Below are 21,081 nucleotides of genomic sequence, written 5' to 3' on the forward strand. Positions count from 1 at the left end.
ATTTAGTCTCAGGACTGAGCCTGGTTGTGAATTTGGGAATCTGCCTGGGTGTCAGACGGTGAAGCGTGGGATCCCGGGGAGTCTCTGGTCAGAGAAAGTGCAGGAAGGCAGAACACATTTAATACGGTCACTCACAGCGGTCTTCCCGGAGCTCTAAGATGCAACCTTTTTGCTAAGAGTTGGGAGTTAAGACAGATGCTGGTTGTCGTGGAACTGTAGATACCAAGTCAAGGTCCCAGCTGCGTTCCTGCAGCTCTTGGACCCTTTCAGGAGTAGAATTTTCTCCTTTTGTCTCCCACCTTCTGCTATCGAGGACCCTCGGTGTCAATAATAATAAGTTCCTAATCTCATTTGTGATAGATCCCTGAGTAGCCTGGAGTAGCCCCTTTTTCACGCGTCTGTTTTGAGTTCTGGGGGTGGGATGTCCCCCTCGGATGGATAGGTGGATGGATGGCAACCGATGCTGCATCCCTTGCTGTGGCCGGCAGGGGGCAGCAGTTGGCAGCAGAGGGCGGCCCAGCGCGGGGAGGAGAAGAAGGTGGAGAGCTGCGGCGGGCCGAGACTTTAAATCGCCTTCATTTCCCCCAAATCCTTCCTTTTCCTCTCCTCCCCCAGGCCGGCGGGGAGGCAGCTTCCACCGCCCTCCGCGCGCGTTCGCCCGGCCTTGCTCTGCCTCCAGAGACCGTTAGCGGCCCGCCTCCAAAAGTTTGATCATCTCTCTCTGCCTTTTCTTGCTTCTTCCTTTTCGGTGGAAGCAGAAAAAGAGCAAGCAGGGGCGAGCGCGGTTCCGGCAGTCCTGGGACCATGGGCCTGGCGCGGGCGACCGCGGGGCTGGGGCCGTGCTGTCCGCCTGCTCCGGCGCTCCTGGGCGCAGGGCTGCGCTGGGGGTGCGCCGGCAGCGCGCTTTGAGCCGGTCTGGCGCGGCGCGGCGGGGGGCTGGCGGCCCCATGGGGCGCGCCCACACTTGCCCCCCGGGCTCGGGAGCATGAAGTAGGGGCCTGCCATGGGCACGGGATCGGCGAGGGGGGCCCGAGGCACAGCGGCGACAGGATGCGGGGGGTGAGTACAATCTCAGGGTTGCCCCCGATTCAGCTTCCTGAGACTCGGATGTGCACAAGAGTCTGGGGTTCCCCGCCACTCCAGGCGCTCGCAGAGGAACGTCAGCTTCCTGTAGCTTCCTGCGCCTCCGCCAGGCGAAATGCCAAGGGTTAACGGGGGCTGCGCCCCCCAGGCCGAGCTGCACGGTTCCTTTGGGGCAAGGGCCAGCAGGGGAGGGTCCGCCGCAGAGCCAGCCAGAGATCCGAAGTGGGGTCTAGTGGCAGTGCCCAGAGTGGCGGGCAGGGGGCAGGGGCAGGGATAGGAGGAGGGAGTCTCGGTGTCTGCAGGTCGAAAGCTTACAGGGCTCTAGTTCCACCGTCCTGTGAGTCAAGTTTGTAGGTCTTCAGGTCCGGGCGTCTGCTCCTGGCTCAGTTTCTGGTTCTGCACGTTCCTGCGTTTCCTAACCTCTCTGCCTGTGAAAGTGTCTGCTTTGGTCTGCGTACCTCAGACTTCCCAACTTCTCCCGGGAAGCCTGCAGTTCCTGTCCCTCTCCTAAGCAGCGAGCAGCGAAGAGTGAGAAAGCCAGCTTGTGGGAGCAGAAAGGCCCTGGGAGATCACCAAGTCCAACCTCCTTGTACAGATGAGGGAACCGCGGCCAGAGAGGGGCCGGGAATCTCCAGGGCGGGGCCGCACACAGCTGGCACCCCGCGGTTGGGATTCCCAGCTTGTGCTGAAGTTGTAAGAGAGCGTGAGGGATCCAGTCACTATGTGTGGGTGTGTGTGGGAGAACACGGTCCAGAGGGGCCCTTTGGACTACAGCTAAGGCACAGGGCTTGTCTTTCCATCCTGCTGGGACTCTTGGGCTCCCAGGAGAGGTTGGCTGGAGTTGTAGTACCGCCCACCCTCTCAAGAAACGCCCCTCTGAGCTGAAGCCAGGGTGATGAGTCCCCCCCCCCCCCATGTCTTGGAAAAAGCTGGTTGTTTGAGATTCCCCCACTCCCCCACCACACGCATTCCTATACACAGGGCACTAGTGAGCACACTGGTGACTCATTTTCTCCGGGAGACCCTGTGCCAGGGCAGATGCCAGCGGTTGGGCAGTGTGGTCGTGCCAGAGATCACCCCCCTCCCCCAAACGGGGCTAAAGCTTGAGGAAAGCAAGCAAAGACTCCCTGACTTTCTGGCCATATGTCACCAAGTGCCTACCCAACTTGGCTTCAGTAGGCCTTCTAGCTTTGCCCTACCCTCGCTCCTTCTTGTCCTTCCTTGCTTCTGCATTGAGAAGCCCTCCTTCCTGGGCATCCGTAGGCCCTGCTGCTCTTGGGTGAATACTGAGCTCTGGGACCTTTGTTGAAATAACCTATTGTCAATACCTTCCCTTGTCTCTGCTTGCGTCCCAACATACTCTCCTGATATCTTGTTGGCAGTTTCTTTCTTCTGATCTCAGTGCCCAGTGACCTTCTAGATGTCCCCATGGTCTGGCCTGGTCTGACATGCAGAGGAGCCAGTCATGGATGGCAGGGAAACAGGCCTGGGCTCACTTCAGTGGGAAGCAGACTCTGGTGCAGAGCGTAGGAACCTAGTAACAGGCAATTTGAGTTCAAGTCCACTGTACTGTGGTGTGTGCTTGGCCAGGCCCGCCACCCCTCTGCTTCTCCTTTTTATATCAATAAGGTGAGCTCCCACCCTCCCAGCTGGCAAGGAGCCCTCCCAGCTGGCAAGCATTTCTTTGAAAGTTAAAGAAGCATGCTCACGAAGGGCTCTGAACATGGCCTGGCATATAGTAGGTGTTCAGTAAACCACAGCTGCTATTTGTATCTGTGCTTGCTGCTTTGTGAATGGGTATGAGTCAATGGGAAAGTTCTGGACCGTATCCTGTCCAGACAAATGACGTGTGTGTGTGTGTGTGTGTGTGTGTGTGTGTGTGTGTGTGTGTGTGCGCGCGCGCGCGTGCGTGTTCCCAATGGAGGAGGTGGAAGGTGTGGAGAAGGACCAGGGTGTGGCTGTCTTGGGCACACAAGGTCTGCTAAGGCCACAGAAGCAGGTGGGACAGGAACAGACTCATGCCCTTCCCAGCCAGCCCTGGCATCACTCAGTTCATGGTAGGGCAGCTGGAGACAGTCTCCACACAGCTGCCATCCTCAGAGCTTCCTGTGTCTTCTGGGCTTGGGGACCTTGGACTTCTCTGAATGCTGAATCTGGGGTGGACTTCTCAGTCTCCAGTGTTTCCAGGAAACAGGTATGGAGGGACAGCCATCCAGATAGAAGGCAGCTTCTTGCCAAGTCTCTAAACAGGAACATCCGTGTGTGGCAAGCTAGCAATCTGGGAATTGGCCTTATGAATTGATCTTTCAGATACCTTGGAGCCCCTCTGTGGCCAGGCCAAGGGCTATGAGGCGGTAATGAAAACAGAAGTCAGGGAGAACAAAGCTGCGAGCCAGTGAAGCCACCAGCATTATTAACAGTAGCCTAAACAGCACTGGAACAGTAGTCACGCTCACTGCCGGGCCTCCTCCCTTCCGCAGCCAACTTTCCAGGCTAGAACTTACTCATAGAGATGGCTCTGGGGCTCCTGCTTGCCTCTCTAGTCCTGCCGAGAAAGCTGAAACTCTGGTCCCCAGCAAGTAGCAAGTCTGTAAAAGTATTCACTTTCTTCTCTAGGGAAAACAAATAAAATGTAGGTCTGTTTTGACTGGCTGTGTGGCTTTGGGCAAGTCCCTTCTCTCTGGGCTCTTGTTAACTATCTCTCCAAAAGGCTTGGGTAGGGATAGAATCCAGTCCCTCGGGATCTTCAAGGCCCTTCTCTCACTGAGATTGGCTGGATACTGGGAAGTTTGTGCCGCCAATGTGCACAGAAACCCAACCCCAGAAAATCAGCTGCATTAGTGACAGTTTTCTGGGGCTTGGCCTTAGGCAGTTGAACGGCACAAGGCAATGGGATTCCATCTCCAGGGTCTTCCCTCTGACTGTTGAGAACTTAGTAGTGTACTCTCATCTGGCCTCTTGGGTGCCCATAACTACAGCCACAGATGAGTTGGGACACATGTGGCTCTTATGCCTTCTCTTGCTCACCTGGTGTCCCTCTGTCATTTGGAAAACATCCAAGACAGGTGCAGGTGACATAGCATTGTCAGACTTAAGGTGAGGACAGGTGCTAGGAGTCAGGGGCACAGCTTCTTGAATGTTGAACTTCTAGCAACTTTTGGAATATAGGCCTGGTGGGCCATCTAAGCTTGGATGCGGGGGTTGGCTCTTCCCCATGCTGCCTGGGCACTGTTTCTTAGTGTACCTTCCTGAATGGGGATGTATTATGGGAAATGCACAAGGTGCCTTTGAAGGGAAGAACCTGCCCTTGCTGGGTGTAGGCTTCTCTGTCAAAGAAAACCAAATAGCCTCTTCCCACTTCCCAGGACCACTGGGGCTGCCTATGGCTTTTGAGAGGCAGCCATGGCAGAAGGCAGACTCAGCGTGCCTGGGAACTTTTGACTACTAGCTGTTAACCTCAGCGAGACAGGGGACATCTGACCCCAGGAGAGAGGAGAGTTCGTAGCAATGACTAAAGACTGGAAAGGGTGAAGAAGGGCCTGGAAGAAGGTAGAACCAGGGAGGGAAGCCTTGGGAAGACACTCGCATGTCAAGAGTCCCGCTATAACACATGGTCCCCCATTCACTACAGAGACATGTGACAGCCTACCTCTCACCGGCTATACCTGAGTCATATGTGCCTTTCTGAACTAGTGACTGTGTGATCTGTATCCATGCAGTGTTGGAACTCCATGGGAGGGTGAGCCGGGTGGTGTGTTACACAGTGCTGACATCACGCATGCTCTTGATTATAACTCCCACTAGATTTGAAGTAGGGAGATCTGGCAGGGAAGGAGCCAAGAGTTGCAGACAGCGGCCCTGGCTTTCCTGTACTGCCCTGTTCCCCAGGCGCACGCCAGCCTGGTTTTACTCTTGGTAGAGGAACCTAGGCAGCGTGCCCCAGCCAGAGCCCTTACCATTTACCACTCACCACTCATCCAGTTCAGTTTCCAGTGCCATCTCTGCCATCTCTGGCCACGGGCCCCAGCTTTCCATCCACCCTCCTGAGGATCCTCCCACCCTGAGTGGCTTGGGTGTCCCAGTGGGTGCTCCCACAGGAAGATGGAGTATAATCAGTGGTGGCAGTGAGGGAGGTGAGGCAACCAGTGAGGGAGGGCTTCTCTGGTTGAGCCAGGGCAGCCCTTGAATACATGAGCCAGTTTAATTCCCACATCTGGTTTGCAAGCAAAGGTGTGACAGTCCGTGCTACATAGGATCAGAAGAGTTCAGGAAGGTGTAGTGAATCATCTGGTGTCACACAGCCTGGAAGTCATAGGTAACCAGGTTTGCTCCTGGGAAGGCTTGGCTCTGCCCCCCAACCCCTGTTTTCTTCTATCATAACGAAGTGTGATGAACTGTGTCTGAGCCCTGAGAAGGGGGTCATTTCTTCTCCTGGATGAGTATACCAGTCATCCAAGCAGACTTTGTATTTTCCATCTGCCTTTTATCTTTGGCTCTATTATCTGTTGCCCAGAGCCCAGGGAGGCTTGCCCTGAACTTCTGAGGCTGTAATGCAGAAGGAAACACTGAGTGGAGGGGCCGGACTCTAGATCGTCCGACATCTAGCATAGAGCTTTGGACCCCTCTATGAAGAGCAAAACTTGCCAGGGTGCTGGGCTGGGGATCCACAGTCACTCTGATTGGCACTTAAAGGCTACGCCTTGCCTTTGGACTCTAGGGTGAGACCGGGATGGAAGGGAACTGAGCTAGACCATCCCTCCTGGCTCCCTAGCCGGATCCGGGTGGGAGGACGAGAGCTAATGCTGTATGCATTTGTGTCTGCCTGTCTCTAGGGGATTTCTCTTCGCCTGGATCTTGGTCTCATTTTCCTGTCATCTGGCCTCCACCCAAGGAGCTCCTGAAGGTAATTCTCTCTTTTCTTTGTCCAGTGGGAGACAAAGGAGGGCGGAAGAGAATTCGAGAACTCAGGTTGCAGACATCCACACCATTAGCTGGAATGCATAAGCTCAGTTTTCCCATCCAGAGAATGGAGCCAACCATAGGCCCAACCCCTTGGAGTCTGTGAGGGGTGGGAAAGGCTGAATGCAGGACTGTCCTCCTGTTCCCAAGAGTCTGATCCCAAAGAGTGCTTCCTTTGCCTCACTCTGGTAGATTTCTTAAGAACCACTGCTAGGGAACATGGAGGCAGCATTGTCTTTGCCCATGCCTGGCATCCCCATACCCTTGGCTTTTGTTGTCCCTGGGGAGCTGTCCAGGCATCGATGGGCTAGCCTCCTCACTCCCCATAGAAACTCAGACTCTCCCATATCTGGGCCAAATGGACAGCACGTCTCTTAAATTAATTGCCCTTCCCTCCTTTGTGCCTGCCACATTCTGGGGCAGACAGCAGGCACCTCAGGAGTCCCCATGGCCTGGTTTGGCCACTGAGTGGGAATTGTACCCCTGGGAGGTAAGGGCCATGCCCGGAAGGGACTTTGCTGCCCAGCAACATTTGCTCATGTGTCATATTTTCCAAGCTTGTGGAACAGCTGTCCAGAGTCCTGAGTCAGGCAGGGGGTGGGAGCGACCGGAGCTGTACCGAGCCAGGTTTATGTAATAAAGGCATCTTGCTGGAGCCAGCTGGCCAGCCTGCGTGCACCCTGGCGCAGGCCCTCACTCAGTTCATTCCGTGTCCCCTGTCTCTTCCTCCCGGAGGGATTCTACATGCAGCTCTGCTTTGCCCCCTGTCTAATCCAAATAGCTTCAGAACAGTGTGGGGTGATGGCTGGGACCCTGAGCTTGAGTCCCAAGGTTCCAGTCCAGCTGTGAGCTGCACAGCAGCCTGGGTAAATTACCATGTTGTTAGCCTAATCTGCGGGCACCCATCTGCCATCCTGGCACTTGAGGAAGAGGCAGGAAGCTCCCAAGTTACAAACTTGTGTAAGCCATGTAGTGAAACCTGGCTTCAAAAATCCAGAGGGTTATTATTAGCTCTAATTCATGTGTGTAACATAGCTAGGTTAGTTCCTGCCTGAGTTCAGGGTGGTTGAGAGAAACCGATGCACGGACACATGAACATGGTAGGCATGTTCAGTTTTGTTCTTGTCAGCTGTGATTTTGTTCATCTGAAAGGTCCAGGGAGCACTGTCTTCTACAGTGGGTGGGAACTTCAGGAGTCACTGTCCTTGCTTTAACAGCTTCAGGGATTCCCCACTTTGAAAGCCATCTGGGGATGAATGGGGAGCAGTCCAATGTGAGGCCCGTCCTGGCCAGCTGTGTCTCTCCTGGGGTTGGCCACCTGGTGGGAGGCCTGGCATGGAGAGAAGGGTGTGTGCCAAGAGCAGGCCTGAGAAATGCTCAGTGCTGTGGGGTGTGCAGGTGGCTTTCCTCCCTCGCTAAATGTCTCCTCCCGCTTAAGGTTGTTTATAGTGAATAGATTTTATGATAAGACGGTCTTGTAACTAAAACCAGTAAGATCTGCTAAGAGAATCATAAGTAATGTTTTGATTTAGCTTAGAGTAGGGGACTGGCAGTTCTGAGAAAGGATAGGAAGGCGGGACTATGGGTGATAAAGAAGGACCTCGGCTTCTACAGAAGAGAGTCTTCCTATAAGCCATCATGAAGCTATGGGTACAGCACCCTGGGGGTGCAGAGTTCTTAGAACATTGGAAGCCTGTTATTCTGTCTGAGGTTTTCAGGCAGAGAAACTAAGGCTCGAAGATGAGGAAGAGATCAGGCAAGGCTTGGGTGAGAATGAACATATAGGTGCTCCTCATGGTCCCTCCATCTCTGCCCATCTATACATGTCTGTCTTTCTCTCCATCCATCCATCTATCCATCCATCCATCTATCCACCCACCCACCCACCCATCTGTCTGCTCATGGTTTTCAGCTGGGAGTCAGATAGATGTCATGTACTGGATTCAGGCTCCAGCGTGACCTATGTTCTGGACACAGGGCAATAAGGAGAGAACATTCAACATGTACCATTAAACCCTCAAGGCTTCTGACCTAGACGTCAACCCAGATAGAAGTTTTAGAGATAGCTGGAAGTTCCAGAGGCACTTGGTAGCCCCTGGCAGAGATCAAAGTCAGGAGCCAGCTTTTGTAAATAGATACTGGCAGTTCAGATAGCTAAAGATGATCAGATAACCTAGAGAAGTGGGTCAGGATGTCGTTCCATGAACATGGGGCTACATGGTATAAAAATTTGTCTCTAAAGCACCCAAGAGATTGTTAGATCTAATGCATGCATGCAGTAGGGATCATTGAGTTTTTCTGCCTCAAAGATGATTGAGAGAACCCAGTTTACATGCATGGAGAGAACATTTGAATTCGTTCTTTTTTAAAAACCCTTCTTTTGCTCTAGGAAGCCCCATCAATGTAATTACTAAGGATAGGAATGGACTAGACCATGGATAGATGTCTGTGTGCTTGACTGGAGACTGGAGATTGCATGGGTACATTGTTTTTACCTCTGCCACTCAGGAGGAAGGCTCAGTAAAGTTTTAGCTCCCTCTGAGAGCAGAAAACAGCTCCTCAGCCTGCTCCCGCCAGAGACTCAGGGTGGGAAGGTGTGCCTCTGAGGAGGTGGTGAGACCAGCTAGCTTCTCTGAACATCCTGACTGAATTCCAGTGCTTCCTGAAAGTAGAGGAGAAGGGTGTCTCTGGGTCTGAGGTGTTTGGTGAACATCATTATCTTTGGTGACAGCGGTTGTCATTTGAAAGTACTTACTGTTAGTTCTTTTACCACAAAGGCATTTATTTGCTAATCTCAACGTCCTTTCCCAATGGGTCCTATGATATGACCCCATCTGACAGGTGGGAAGTCTGAGGTTCTAGGGCCACAGGGTTAGGGGGTAGTAGAGCTGGGATGTGGATCCAGGAAGGACTTGGGAGGGCAGGCAGGAGCATGAAGCCCAACCCTGGGATGCAAGGTTGCAGTATGTTACAGATGGTTGCAATGTGACACCTCAGCCTGGGGTAGGGCTCTGTGAAAGAAAACGAGCCGATTACCAGGCAACTGCTTATAGCCCTGGCTGGAGCAGGCTCTTACCATCTTCTCTTATCCCTCCCAGATGTGGATGTCCTCCAGCGGCTGGGCCTCAGCTGGACGAAAGCTGGGGGTGGCCGGAGCCCCGCACCCCCTGGTGTCATTCCTTTCCCATCTGGCTTCATCTTCACACAGCGGGCCAAGCTGCAGGCCCCTACTACCAATGTCCTTCCCACCACCCTGGGGCGGGAGCTGGCATTGGTGTTGAGCCTCTGTTCGCACCGTGTGAACCATGCCTTCCTCTTCGCCATCCGCAGCAGGAAACACAGGCTGCAGCTGGGTCTGCAGTTCCTCCCCGGCAGGACTCTCGTCCACCTGGGACCTCGGCAATCTGTGGCCTTCGACTTGGATGTGCATGATGGGCGCTGGCACCACCTGGCCCTAGAGTTGCGTGGTCGCACGGTCACATTGGTGACAGCCTGTGGGCAGCACAGGGTACCTGTTCCGCTGCCTTCCCGTAGGGACTCCATGCTTGACCCCCAGGGCTCCTTTCTCTTGGGGAAGATGAACCCCCGAGCTGTCCAGTTTGAAGGTGCACTCTGTCAGTTCAGCATCCATCCCGTGGCGCAGGTCGCTCACAATTACTGTGCCCACCTGAGAGAACGGTGCCGACAGGTGGACACGTATGGTCCCCAGGTGGGAGCCCTCTTTCCCTGGGACTCTGGCCCAGCCTTTGCTTTGCATCCTGAACCAGCCTTGCTTGGTCTGGGGAACCTGACCAGAAACCCAGCAACCCTAGGGTCCAGGCCTATAAGCAGGGGACTCATGGTGACTATGGCTCCTGCCGTGCCCACCAAGCCCCTAAGGATGGTCCACCAAGATGTCTCCAAACTCGGCTCTTCTCAGACCCCATTGGTCCCTGCCAAACAGTCAGCCAGAAAAACACCTTCCCCCTTCCCTTCAGCTGCTCTGGCTAATTCCACCAGGGTTTTTCACTCAGCTCCTGCCCAGCCACGACAAATCACAGCTACTAGCCCCACCAAACGTCCCCCGACCAAGCCTTCTGTTTCTTCCCTTTCAGTTACCCCCATGAAAAGTCCCCAGGCAATCCAGAAAGCAGGTACCCCTTCATTCTCAAGGCCCATTCCAACCACCCAGAAGCCAACACCCCTCACCTCCCACCCATCACCCTCCAAAGTCTCTAGTGCCACTGTGAGGCCTGTCCAGAAGACTTTCATGACACCCCAACCTCCAACCCTGAGTCCCCAAGCCCTGCACCCTATTACTGGCTTACCTAAGAAGTTCACTATCCCCACAGTAGCAAAACCTCAGTCCAAGATGACCAGTTGGGCCAGCAAGCCAGTCTTGGCCCGCACCAATGTCCCTAAGGCTCTTGAGCAAACTGTTGTGGCCCAGTCCTCTGTTTCCTATCTGGGCTCTCAGACACTGGCTACAGCCCTCCCTCCTCTGGGTGTTGGAAATTCTAGAATGATGCCTTCCACACGTGACTCTACTTCAACTCCTGCTGGAAGCAAGAAAATCACAGGATTGGAAGCTTCCAAGAAAACCAGACATAAGAGCAGCCCCCGGAAGCCCATACCTCTCAGCTCTGGGAAGACAGCCAGGGATGCTTCACCAAGAGACCTGACAACCAAGCCTAGCCAGCTGTCCACTCCAGCCCTGGTCCTTGCCCCAGCCCACCTCCTGTCCTCCAGCCCCCAGCCCACCAGCAGCAGCTTTTCTTTCTTCCACCTGCCGGAACCTACACCTTTCCTGATGCTGATGGGGCCTCCTGGCTCCAAGGGAGACTGTGGCTTGCCGGTAAGACTGGGTAGGATCCGCATGCTACTTGGTGCATAAGTGGTTGGCTGGGGCAGTTTGGTTCAAGAGAACACCCCCTGGTAAGGGTGAGGGGGAAAAGAGCTACTGGGGGCAGGGAGCTAGTTAGGGCCGAAACTCCTTGACCTTACTGTCTTAGTCATATATCCTAGGGCAGAATTGTGAGCCAGATAGGAAACAGGACTGGGGCACAACAGTTTGCTGAAGAGCTTTAGGGACATTGGTGCAGGTCAAGACCGGCTTGCTGGCCCAGCTGGTCATTGGAGCAACTCTGTAGAAGTCCCTGGGTTTTAGCTAACTCATGCCTAACCCAATACAAGAGTCTTGTGGCTTCAGAAACACCATAGATAACAGACCTAGGTCACCAGAGCGAGCCGAGAAACAGCTTCTCCTGTGGCCCTGCTGCTGGCCTGTGCGCCTGTCTGGGAGCTGTGGACAGAAGTCATGGATGAGTAGATTGGGATGTGTTTTGCTTGGCACACGCGGTTTTCTTTTTGTGAAATCTAGTAGTTACTGATGTTGACAAAGTGGGAGGGGTCAAAGGAAAGTCTTGTCCACTGGGCTCGCCTGGAGGGTGGGAGGGGTGGTGACTGTCAGGTGCAAGCTTCCCACCTGCCCTTCCTGTCCATACGCTTTACCTGGCTGGCATCCTGACTTAATTACCCAGCCCTAGTCAAGGAGTTGAGGATAAGGAAAGATCTTGTGGGTCAGGGTGAGCAAGGAAAAGACAAAGAAAAGACATAGCATGTGCAGGGGCTTGCCTGGGACTGTATCCAGGGCCAATGATCTTCCCTAGCTGAAGGCCAGTTCACCCAGGCAGGGAGTAGTAGGATAGGGGTTCTAGAAGGTTCAATCCCCTGCTCCGACCTTGGCAATGGCCACCGTTCAGTGGTTGCTTCCTCCTCAGAGCCAGGTCTCCCACTGGGCTTTGGGTTTGAGGGTCAGGCACCTTGCAATGTGGAGACAGTGGCAGATGCTGGGACTTCCTGGGACTTGCAAACATGCTTAATGAGTTTTAATAATCATTAGGAATAATATTTACCCAGCCCGTCTCCAAGGGGACGGAGTCTGCTCATTATAACCATATTTCGAAGCTTATGGAAATAGTGTGCATTACTCCGCAGTTAGGTCAGCACTTGGCTCAAGTTTCCGCTGTGCTCCAATCGGCAGTCTGGAGGCGGGGCACCAAAGGACCTGGAGAACAAGACAGGGAACCTTTGCACCCACCTGACCCTGAACAACTGGGTGCTCTTGGGTCGGACTGCTCTGCATACTGAGCTGTTCACTCCAGGGCCCTGGAGCACAGGGCTGGAGGAGGTGAACCGCCCTCGAGACAAAGAGTCCCGACTCTGGCTCTGTGGCACACCACAGCTGAATGAAGGAAGTCAGCCTCTCTCTCTCTCTCTCTCTCTCTCTCTCTCTCTCTCTCTCTCTCTCTCTCTCTGCAGGCCAGGAGTGGAGAGAAGACAGGGCCACGTTTGTGAGGTGTGGAGGGGTGTGGGAATGGAGGTCATGGGGATATGAACACACATCCTACCCTCTCATCTCTCCTGGGCACGGCAAAGGGGGGGGGGGGCTATGCTTCCTGGGTATTGGGATGCAGAGATCCAGGTTCAAATCCTGATTCTGCTCCATACTTCCTCTGAGCTGACTCTGTAGCATGGGGCAGTTGCTTCTACCTCTTAAGTCGAGGATGTTCGGGGATCTGTCATAGGAAGGAAGCCAGTACGACCGTCTCCTTGAGTACAGCGACTGGGGAAATCTCTCACTCTTCTCAAGGGTTGGAATCCCTTCTAGGACTGGCATTGGAGAGCAGTGGCTGGGGAGGCTATGGTCGGCATGTGTCATGGTTCTCAGGTGGGGCAATTGTCTAAGCCCAGGATTTGGGTCACAGAATATCATGGAACTGCATGCCCAGGAACCTGCTGTTCTCAGCCAATGCTTGTATTTCTTGTGTCCTTGGGGAGATCAGGCCAAGACATAAACCACAGTCCTCAGTGGAGATCTCTGACATGAATGTGATCCTTTCGAAGACCAGGTTATCCCAATGCCCAGGCCAGGATCCTTTAGGTCAAACATAACCTCCCCCCATCAAAGGCATGACAGGGTTATGTGGACTGAAGAAGCATACATGCTTTGTATTCTGAAAAAAAAAAAAAAAACAAACTAACCCTTTTTATTCTTACCCCAAGTGGTGATAAAATTTCTAGTTGCTTTGTGCTGTGTGAGCTCAGGCAGATCACTTAGCTTCTCTGAGCTGTAGTTTCTGCGGACTGGGGATACAGTAAGACTTACTGCTCTGTAGATTCAGGAGGAACTTGTTGAAGGTTTGGGCGGCATAGGAGAAGCCAGCAGGGGCTTGCAACCACGGCTGTTACCTGTCAAACTCTGGTGACCTCCAGGTGGAAGGGACAGGAAAGGTGTTACCAGTATCCATCCAGAACTGCGCTCCTGCGCCCAGCCTTCGTCACAAAGTAGTGAGTGTACAGAAGGGAAGGTACCACTCTCCCTGCAGGCAGCTCCTTGTGGTCTTCCAGTGACTGGGCCCCACTAGAAGAAGGAGAGTGAAGAAGCCAGGGATGCAAGCTTTGGAAGTTGACTCTTGGGGAGCAGAGGAGCTTCGGGGGCCAAAAGAGTCTGCCCGGAATATACACATGGACTTAGAAAATGGTTTATTACACTCCCATTTTGCAGCTGGACACACTGAGACTGGAGGAATGGAGGGGTGTGGTCACTCATTCAGGACCACACAGCTGTGTTCCCAAGGAGAAGGTACATCCCAGACCAGAGCTCAGTGCTCTGCAGACACCTATGGCCTCACCAAGGGACAGGCACAGAATAGGGTCCCAGGTCATTGTTTAGGTCACCCACACAGAGCACTCAGACTTGTACTCTAGACCCAGGCCTGTAGAGTGTCTCCCTATTTGCTGGTTGCCAGGGAAGATGCCAGCAGGTCTGACTCTGTGCAGAACTCTACTGCATCTGGCACAAGGGGGACAGGCGGTTCTTGTTCAAGAGCAGGATCCCCTTGGACTGGCAACAGGAAGTCAGGACACCAGGGGAAACCCGCAGGGCTATTTCATGTTTCCATGGCTCTGAGTGTGTGCATGCACCCCAGCCCAGGCCTCCTGCACTCTCTGGACAGAGACAGGCCTGAGGCCCCCACCCCTCCCCCACTCGAGCCCTCTCAGAGGCCTCCTTGTTTCCAGTGTGGAGTGGAAAAATCCCACCCCAGCTCATGATTCATTGGGCTCCCCCGCTCAGGCTGTGGGCCTGGAAAGAAAGAGCCACGTTTTCCACTGTGCAAAGGCAGGCACTCGCTCAGATGGAGCAGAGGGGCCAGGGCACCCACCATTACCCGAGCCAACAAAGTGAACACTGGGCATGCCAGGAGCTTGGCTGAAGCTGGCCTGGGTGGCCGTGGCCCAGGTCCCTGGCTGGTATGCTGGAGGTGGTAGCTATGTCTCACCTGGGGGCCCAGATTGCTGTGTCAAGAACCAGGCTGTAGGCTGGCCTTACCAAGATGAGCTATAGAAGCCGAGTTGCCCTGGGGTGTGCTGAATAGATGTGTTAGATGAGGTCAGGTTCTGGAAATGTCAGGAACATGCCTCCAGGCTTCCGTAGTTGTAGCCTCATCAGGGCCTGACTTTCTGGCCAATGGGAATGGTCTTATTAAGGGGTTTAGGTCAGGCCACAGTCCAGCACTGACTGTGAAGAAGTTGCCCAGGGTGGAAAATCAAACCCAGGGGTCCTGTCCACCTTCTGCTCTCTGCTAGCTGTGTGGCCTCTCTTTGCATCTCTGAGCTGTTTCTTATTCTTTTTTAACCCACTGGAAGGGCTCCGGAGACCTACAGCTGTGCATTTCCCTCCAATTGTGGGTCACCTGCCTGGGAGAATTGAGCCAAGGAGGCGGGCCTACTTGCAAAAAGACACCACTCTCCCCAAAACAGTAGCAAGGGGTGTGTGTAGCTTAAGCTGCCGAATGGTGAAATCCCAGGGGGGTTGCCTAGCAGAAATAACAACTCATGCTATTTGAGCATCAACGTCATGCCAGGCACGGGGATTAGCACGTTTTATAGATTATCTGTGGCGACGAGCTATTATTATCCTCACTGGGCAGCCGTGGAAACCCGGGTTTGGAGAGGGAGACAAAACAGCTGGCACAAAGCCACCTCTGAGTGGCAGCAGGGTGCTGTGCCCGTGCAAGCTTCAACCTAAGCTGTGCCTATGGAGAGGAAGACGGTCTGGACCCAGTCCCAAATCCATGTGGACTGGGGGGGGGGTACTGTCAGCTTGGCTGCAGGCACCCAGAGGCTCAGAGCAAGCTGGGACTTGCCTGAGGCCACACTGTGCTCCTCCTTCCTCTCATAGGGCTGCCCAGTGACCAGTGACTAACTGGTGCTATCTCACTGTCTGGATCTGGGTTATGGATCTTGGGGACAGAAAGCCCCGGAGTGTTCACAGGCCATCGTGCCAAGCTGAGCTGAGCTGACCCATGCTGCCCAGTGTGAGAGTGCAATCTGTTGCCAGCCAGAATGAACTCAGTTTTTAACACTGATCCTAATTCTGGGCAGGGAACCTGGAATCTCGTGGATGGTTATTTGAAACAAATGAATTCCCAGGCCTCACACTCCTAGAAAGCCTGGCTTCCTTTGAGGGGTTTGGACTCAGTCTCTTGCATACACGTTTGCTAATCTCATTTTCTTCTTTGGGGTGGAAGAAATGGGTCATCAGTTACTACATGCATTTGAATGGGGGAAGCTGAGACCCGGGCAGGAGGAAGTCCCAGCATGCTGTGCAAAAATCAGAATGCAAACAAAGTTCACTGTTCACTGCCTGCTTTCCTGCAAAGGGAGCTGAGATGAGAGCATGCAGGTGTATCAATGCTTCACAGCCAGGCCTTTCCGGGTGCAAAGTGAGCCATTAAGTGTTGTTGAACAAGAATATGTCTGGGGATTAGCCTGGGAGACTGAGGCAGAGAGAGTTATGGGGGTTTGTTGCAAGTTCCTAGGAAGCTGATGATGCTGGACCCCGTGGAAACAGATGGGTGTTTCAGTGCAGGCTCTGTGGTCAATAAGGCAGTAGACACATACTCTTTGTCTTTAAGTAATCCTACAAGGACCTTTGCCCTGACACAGGCCAGGCTGTCAATGGCCATACCGACAGCTGTGAGTGGCACCGAGGCCATTTGAAGTCAAGCCCAGCTGTTTCAAAGCCTCTGCGTGTGACCTTTGTGCTGCACTGTCCCTCAGGCAGGCGGGCGCAAGGATGTTTGGTGTGACCTTGGCTAAGTCCCTTCTCTGCCCTGGCTCTGTAGAGAACTTGGCTGAGCCCAGGGTTTGCCTGCTGTTTTGTGTTATCAGACGTTTGGCGGGGCCCTGGGGGTAGGATGACTCATTTTCTGTGTTAGTGCCTTTGAGGGGACTGCCATTAGCCAAGGGAGCCAGGCTTCCAAACAGATATTTCCCCAAAGAAAAAAAGAAGAGAGAAAGGGTCAAGAAGGCTTCCTGGAGGAGATGACATCCTAACAAGTTAACGATAAAAGGCAAGGCTTCGCCAATGGGAAAGAGCCCCAGTGAGCATGGGTTCCCCAAGACAGAGGACTCAGGGAACTCTTCATAGCTGTGGACTATGTGGGATTTTTGGATGACTGATGATTGTATTTTCTGCTGTGTCTTACACTATTCTTACTTCCTCCTTAAGGGCCCTCCTGGGCTTCCAGGATTACCTGGATCTCCGGGTCCACGAGGTCCTCGGGTAAGTGACTGTGCGTGCTGGGTGTCCTTTGGGCATCTGGATGACCCTTCAGTTTGCATTCCATTGCTCATGATGCCCCAGTTTGCTGTGACCCACATACCTTTCCCTGCCCTCTTCTGTACCCATTTTCTATTGTGCTTTTTGGGGATGGGTGTGGTGCATGACAATGATGACATCTTGTCCTCTTATCTGTACCACTTATGGTGGCCTACAGTAGGGCAGGGACTCCTGAAGTCCACCTGCATGGGCAGATACTTGACCTGGAAGTCCCCAGTGTGGGAGGATGAGACTCTGGGGTGCCTCCTCCCACTTCTCACTGGTCATAGTGGCTAGTGGCTCTGAAGGAACAGTTCTGTGGCCCCTGAGAAGGGCTAAACTCCCAGGCTGGAGTGGAGCACAGGGTCAGCTGGACTGCAGTAGCTGCTGGAAGCACAAGCCTATGAGTGTCAGCCACTTAAATACATGGTACCTGCCGGACACTTTATGCTGTCCATGTGGCCCCACCCAGCATTAGCCTCTGCAGGCTACTGTGGACAGCTTTATTCAGGGATTAGGTGTGACTAGCAATATCAGGAGTAGAGCCCAAGATCTTCCCAAATGCTTGGACCCTGGGGTCTTCTGAGAGGGAACTCTATCACTTCTGAGCTGGGACCAATGGCACTCATGTCCTTGTCCAGACTGGTTGAGCTTTTCTCATGCCAAGGGCCAGGCAAGCACCAGAGGATGAAACTGCCTGCTACATATTTTTAGCTCTAAGCCCAGCAGTTGGTTTTAGTTATGTAATTACTTAGGCCCTGTTTCTTTCCAGACCTGGCTGTGTCCCCATGAGCCCAGGATTCTGGAACCTTCCAGCTGACCTGCCTTTTCTCTTGGCTGCAGATCCTGCTGGGGTCCATGCCCAGGGTTAGGAACTATACAGGTGTCGGACCTTGCACTTTGACCCAGCATTGCAGGCCTGGGCAAGCCGATCCCTCTTTTCAGACTTTGCCTGACCACCAGCCAGCTTTTCTTAGCGTCATCTCCCAGGCAGGTCTCCTGTGTAAAGTCTCAATCTGCAGCTCAGATGAGAATCCACCCCCTCTCCTGCTGACCCTCCCTGTCTGGAGCTCCTCAGCAATTTGCCTGGCACAGCCACGCTCCCAGAGCTCTGCTGGCTAACGCACATGAACATGATACCACCATTCTTCCCAACCACCCTGGGAAGTAGGTGCTAGAGGTCTCCTTGTTCTACAAAGGAGAAAACTGAGATTCCCCAGAGGTGCAGCTCCTTTAGATAAAGTCAGAGTAAATGCCAGAGGCAGGGCTGAGCCCAGGCAGTTTGATTCGATTGCCCCCTCACCTTCCTGAGTGTCCATTGTGCTGATTTTTCTATCAGTGAGACCTGGCTCACTGGAGACCTGGCTACCGTAGGAGATAAGCCATCCATCTTATGCCTAGCAGAGGTACCAGGTGACCTTAGGGGAGTCTAGTCCATCCCTCTTTCTGACCTCGCTTTCCTTACCCATGGGATCAAGGTCCTATATCCTGGAGCATCCTTCCAGGTTGGATGGCTCTCTGGATGTGCTTCAGGCTCTCCACCTGCCCCACTCCCTTCAGCCGGTGTCTACACGGGAAATTCCATAGATCCTAAAATTCCCATAGCTAGTGGAATGTTAGGTTAAACAATCCTGGTGTCCCTGTGCACACAGCAGCTCTGGACCCTGAGAGGGGCAGAGTACCTGAGCTTACCCAGAGCCCTGTAGTCCCGTACACTCCCTGAGCTTGTGGAGGGATGGGGAATCCCCGGACCCCCCATCACTGCTCCAAGAAACTCCGTCTATGGAATTAGTCTGCTTGGCTTACTATCAACTATGCGCCTATGAGGCAGTGGCTGGCAGGACGCAGATGGGACAGCTGTGCGGGTGTGTGTGGCACAGCCAAGATCGAGGAGGAGAGGTAGCGGCTCTTGACCTTTTAAGCCACGCTTGGTCCTGGCAGGGCTGGTGGGGGCGGGGCTCAAGGAATCTTCCTCAATGTTCATCATTGAGCCTGAACTCTGCTTACATACTCAGAACCTTGGCAGGCTGAACACATGAGCTTTTCCAGACTCCTCAGAGAACCATAGATTCGGGTTGTTCACAGGATAGGGAGACCGGGGCAGGGGCTAGGGTGCAGACTAAGTGAGGCTCAGAACCTGGTCTACGTCCTAACCTGTTATACCCCTAGACTGTTGGAAGGAGGGCAGGAAGGGCACGCATAGTACTATAAACTCCCAGAGAACTCTGAGAAGAGAAGGGCCCACGTTCAGGAATTGATAAAGGAGGAGGTGCTGAATGAGACAGACTGCGGCTGGGGGATGGCTCTGAGAAGCAGGGAGGAAGCTGCTTTAGAGACAGCCAACTGATGAGCAGGAGGAATCAGCCCAAGGGTTTGAGAATGCCGTGGAATCAGGGAGCAGTGGATCCTCCAGATGCCACTTCCCGCCCTGTCTGCTCCTGACTGTTGCCTCTGGGCAAAGGATCTGGGGCATGACCCAGCTCTGTGGGTTTGTGTTCTGAGTTGGAAGCCTGTGGATGGGTTCTTGCTGGAGGGAAGTGGATGTGAGAGAAGCTAAGTGTCAGAGGGGCCTGGAAGATGGCTTGGGTAAACCAGTGTATGAAAAAACCAGCCTATACCCAACATCTGCAGAGTCCACGTTTGCATTCTCACCCCTCTTTAGCGTGACCTTGACCAAGGTCTCTTGAATATCTGGGCACAGATTCTAGCCATGACTGAAGTACTATCTTGGAGCCTGCAGTTAAAAAAAGGGCTCTGACCCTCTGTAGGTGGGTGCCTTTTTCCCTGAGGGACCATGCCTACCCTCCATAGAGTCCCAGCCCAAAGGTTCTACTAAAGTTTAATGGGAGAGGTTACTTCAGTTAGAGTAGTCCTAGAAGGTTCTCTGGAGGAGATGGCCTCTGAATCAAACCTTGAGGATGGGTCTAGTTTCTGAGGGGTAGATAGGCAAGACATTCTGGACGGATGCTGGAAAAGCTGGGGCCAAGGTGAGAACGTACCTGGAGGTTGGAGAGAAGCATGTAGCTAATGCGACTTGGGCCTGAGACTGTTGTAGCAGCGTAGATCCAGGAGCAAAGGGTAAACCCTGAGCTCAGAAAGGTTAGGCCAAAGCTTGTTCTGCCCTTAGCCAACTGAGCACCCTCTGACCGCTGGCTCCCACATCTTCACAGCAAAGGTAATGCTGGCACCTACCTAGATGCATGGGCTGGTGGCATAAGGCATGGGAGGTGCCCACAAAGCTCTACAATTCCAGGGTTCCTCTCTCAGAAGAAGCAGAGGAAATGACAGTGCTGCTCAACTGGGGCTGAGAAAGGAGCTGCAGGATGATGAGGGCAGGAGTGAGCTGTTCCTCTTTTCCTTCATCATTTTTCCCCTTCTCCCTTCCCTTCCAGGGTCCTCCTGGGCCATTTGGGAACCCAGGTCTACCTGGACCTCCTGGAGCCAAAGTAAGTATTATCAGTGGCTATGGGGTGACAAAGGGGTGGGGGCTCATTTGTGGGAGCTCCTGAGGAGAACTCTTAGGTCTTTGTGGAGAATTCCCTTCCAGATCAGAGATATCCTACTTTCTCTCCCTGCACCCTGCTCTACACTGAGGCTGTCTGTGAAGTACAAAGCAAACAGCCTTTGTGTTCAGATTATGGTTGGTTGCAGAAGTGGCAGCTTGGACCTGGAGCCCTTGAGGTGAGAATAGGCAGAAAGAAAGCAACCTAGTGCTTCCCAGAAATAGCCTTGACCTTGAATGTCTCCTAAGGGCATGGCTTTCTGGGTTGGGGGATAGACTTTGGGGAGCAAAGATGGACGTGTAGAAGATTGCTAAGTCTGAAGGATGGGATTGTGGTGGGGACCGGGCCCATCTGGGAGAGGGGGGGTCATACTGGAATGTGGTGCAGCCAAGGGTAGAAGAGGTCGGGGAGAAAGATGGAGACTGGAAGGATCTGGGACACTGGGACTCTGTGGCATTGGCCTGAGTGACAACCTTCAGGCCAGAAGAACTGAGAAGACATCATGCTTGCAAACCTTCAACCCAGCCAGGATCAGTCACAGGAGATACCTGAAAGTCAGGAGAGCTCTGAGCTGGAGAGAAAGTGGGCATGGGGGTCAGCAGAGGCTACCACCCCCCTCCTCTGGGAGCCCTCTTGGAAAACAAGGTTTGTTTTTCAGGAGACTGTTATGGCTGGGGCTTTGATGAGGACAGAACCCCAGCCACTGAGCTTCTACATAGGGCAGACATTAAAGTGTCAAGCTGTTGTCTGGAGTAGTGCCCAGGGCAGCAACATTTGGAAACCCCGGAATAGTCTCCCTAAGAGAAGGGGTGGGGGGAGTATGAAGCATGAAGGTAAGTGAATTACCCACCAGGATGGGTGGGCCAAGAAAAGCAGAGTCTTCTGGCTCCC

General features: G+C 53.5%; 1 protein-coding gene across 5 annotated transcripts in view; it reads left to right on the plus strand.

Annotated features, from left to right (window-relative positions):
- Positions 1-508: 508 nt before the first annotated feature.
- The window catches only part of Col27a1 (collagen type XXVII alpha 1 chain), a 118,681-nt gene continuing 98,108 nt past the window's right edge, over positions 509-21,081 (plus strand). For 2 of the 5 annotated variants that reach the window (XR_005504389.2, XM_039109470.2), the window contains exons 1-5: positions 509-1,059; positions 5,916-5,986; positions 9,141-10,876; positions 16,598-16,651; positions 20,080-20,133. Coding sequence is in view for 4 of the 5 variants with exons in the window: in XM_039109470.2 (XP_038965398.1) it covers positions 1,004-1,059; positions 5,916-5,986; positions 9,141-10,876; positions 16,598-16,651; positions 20,080-20,133 (1,971 nt within the window). In the remaining variant the exon portion in view is untranslated. 5 annotated transcript variants of the gene reach the window in all.

This window comes from Rattus norvegicus, chromosome 5 (assembly GCF_036323735.1).
Source record: "Rattus norvegicus strain BN/NHsdMcwi chromosome 5, GRCr8, whole genome shotgun sequence".
Taxonomy (NCBI): Eukaryota; Metazoa; Chordata; class Mammalia; order Rodentia; family Muridae; genus Rattus; species Rattus norvegicus.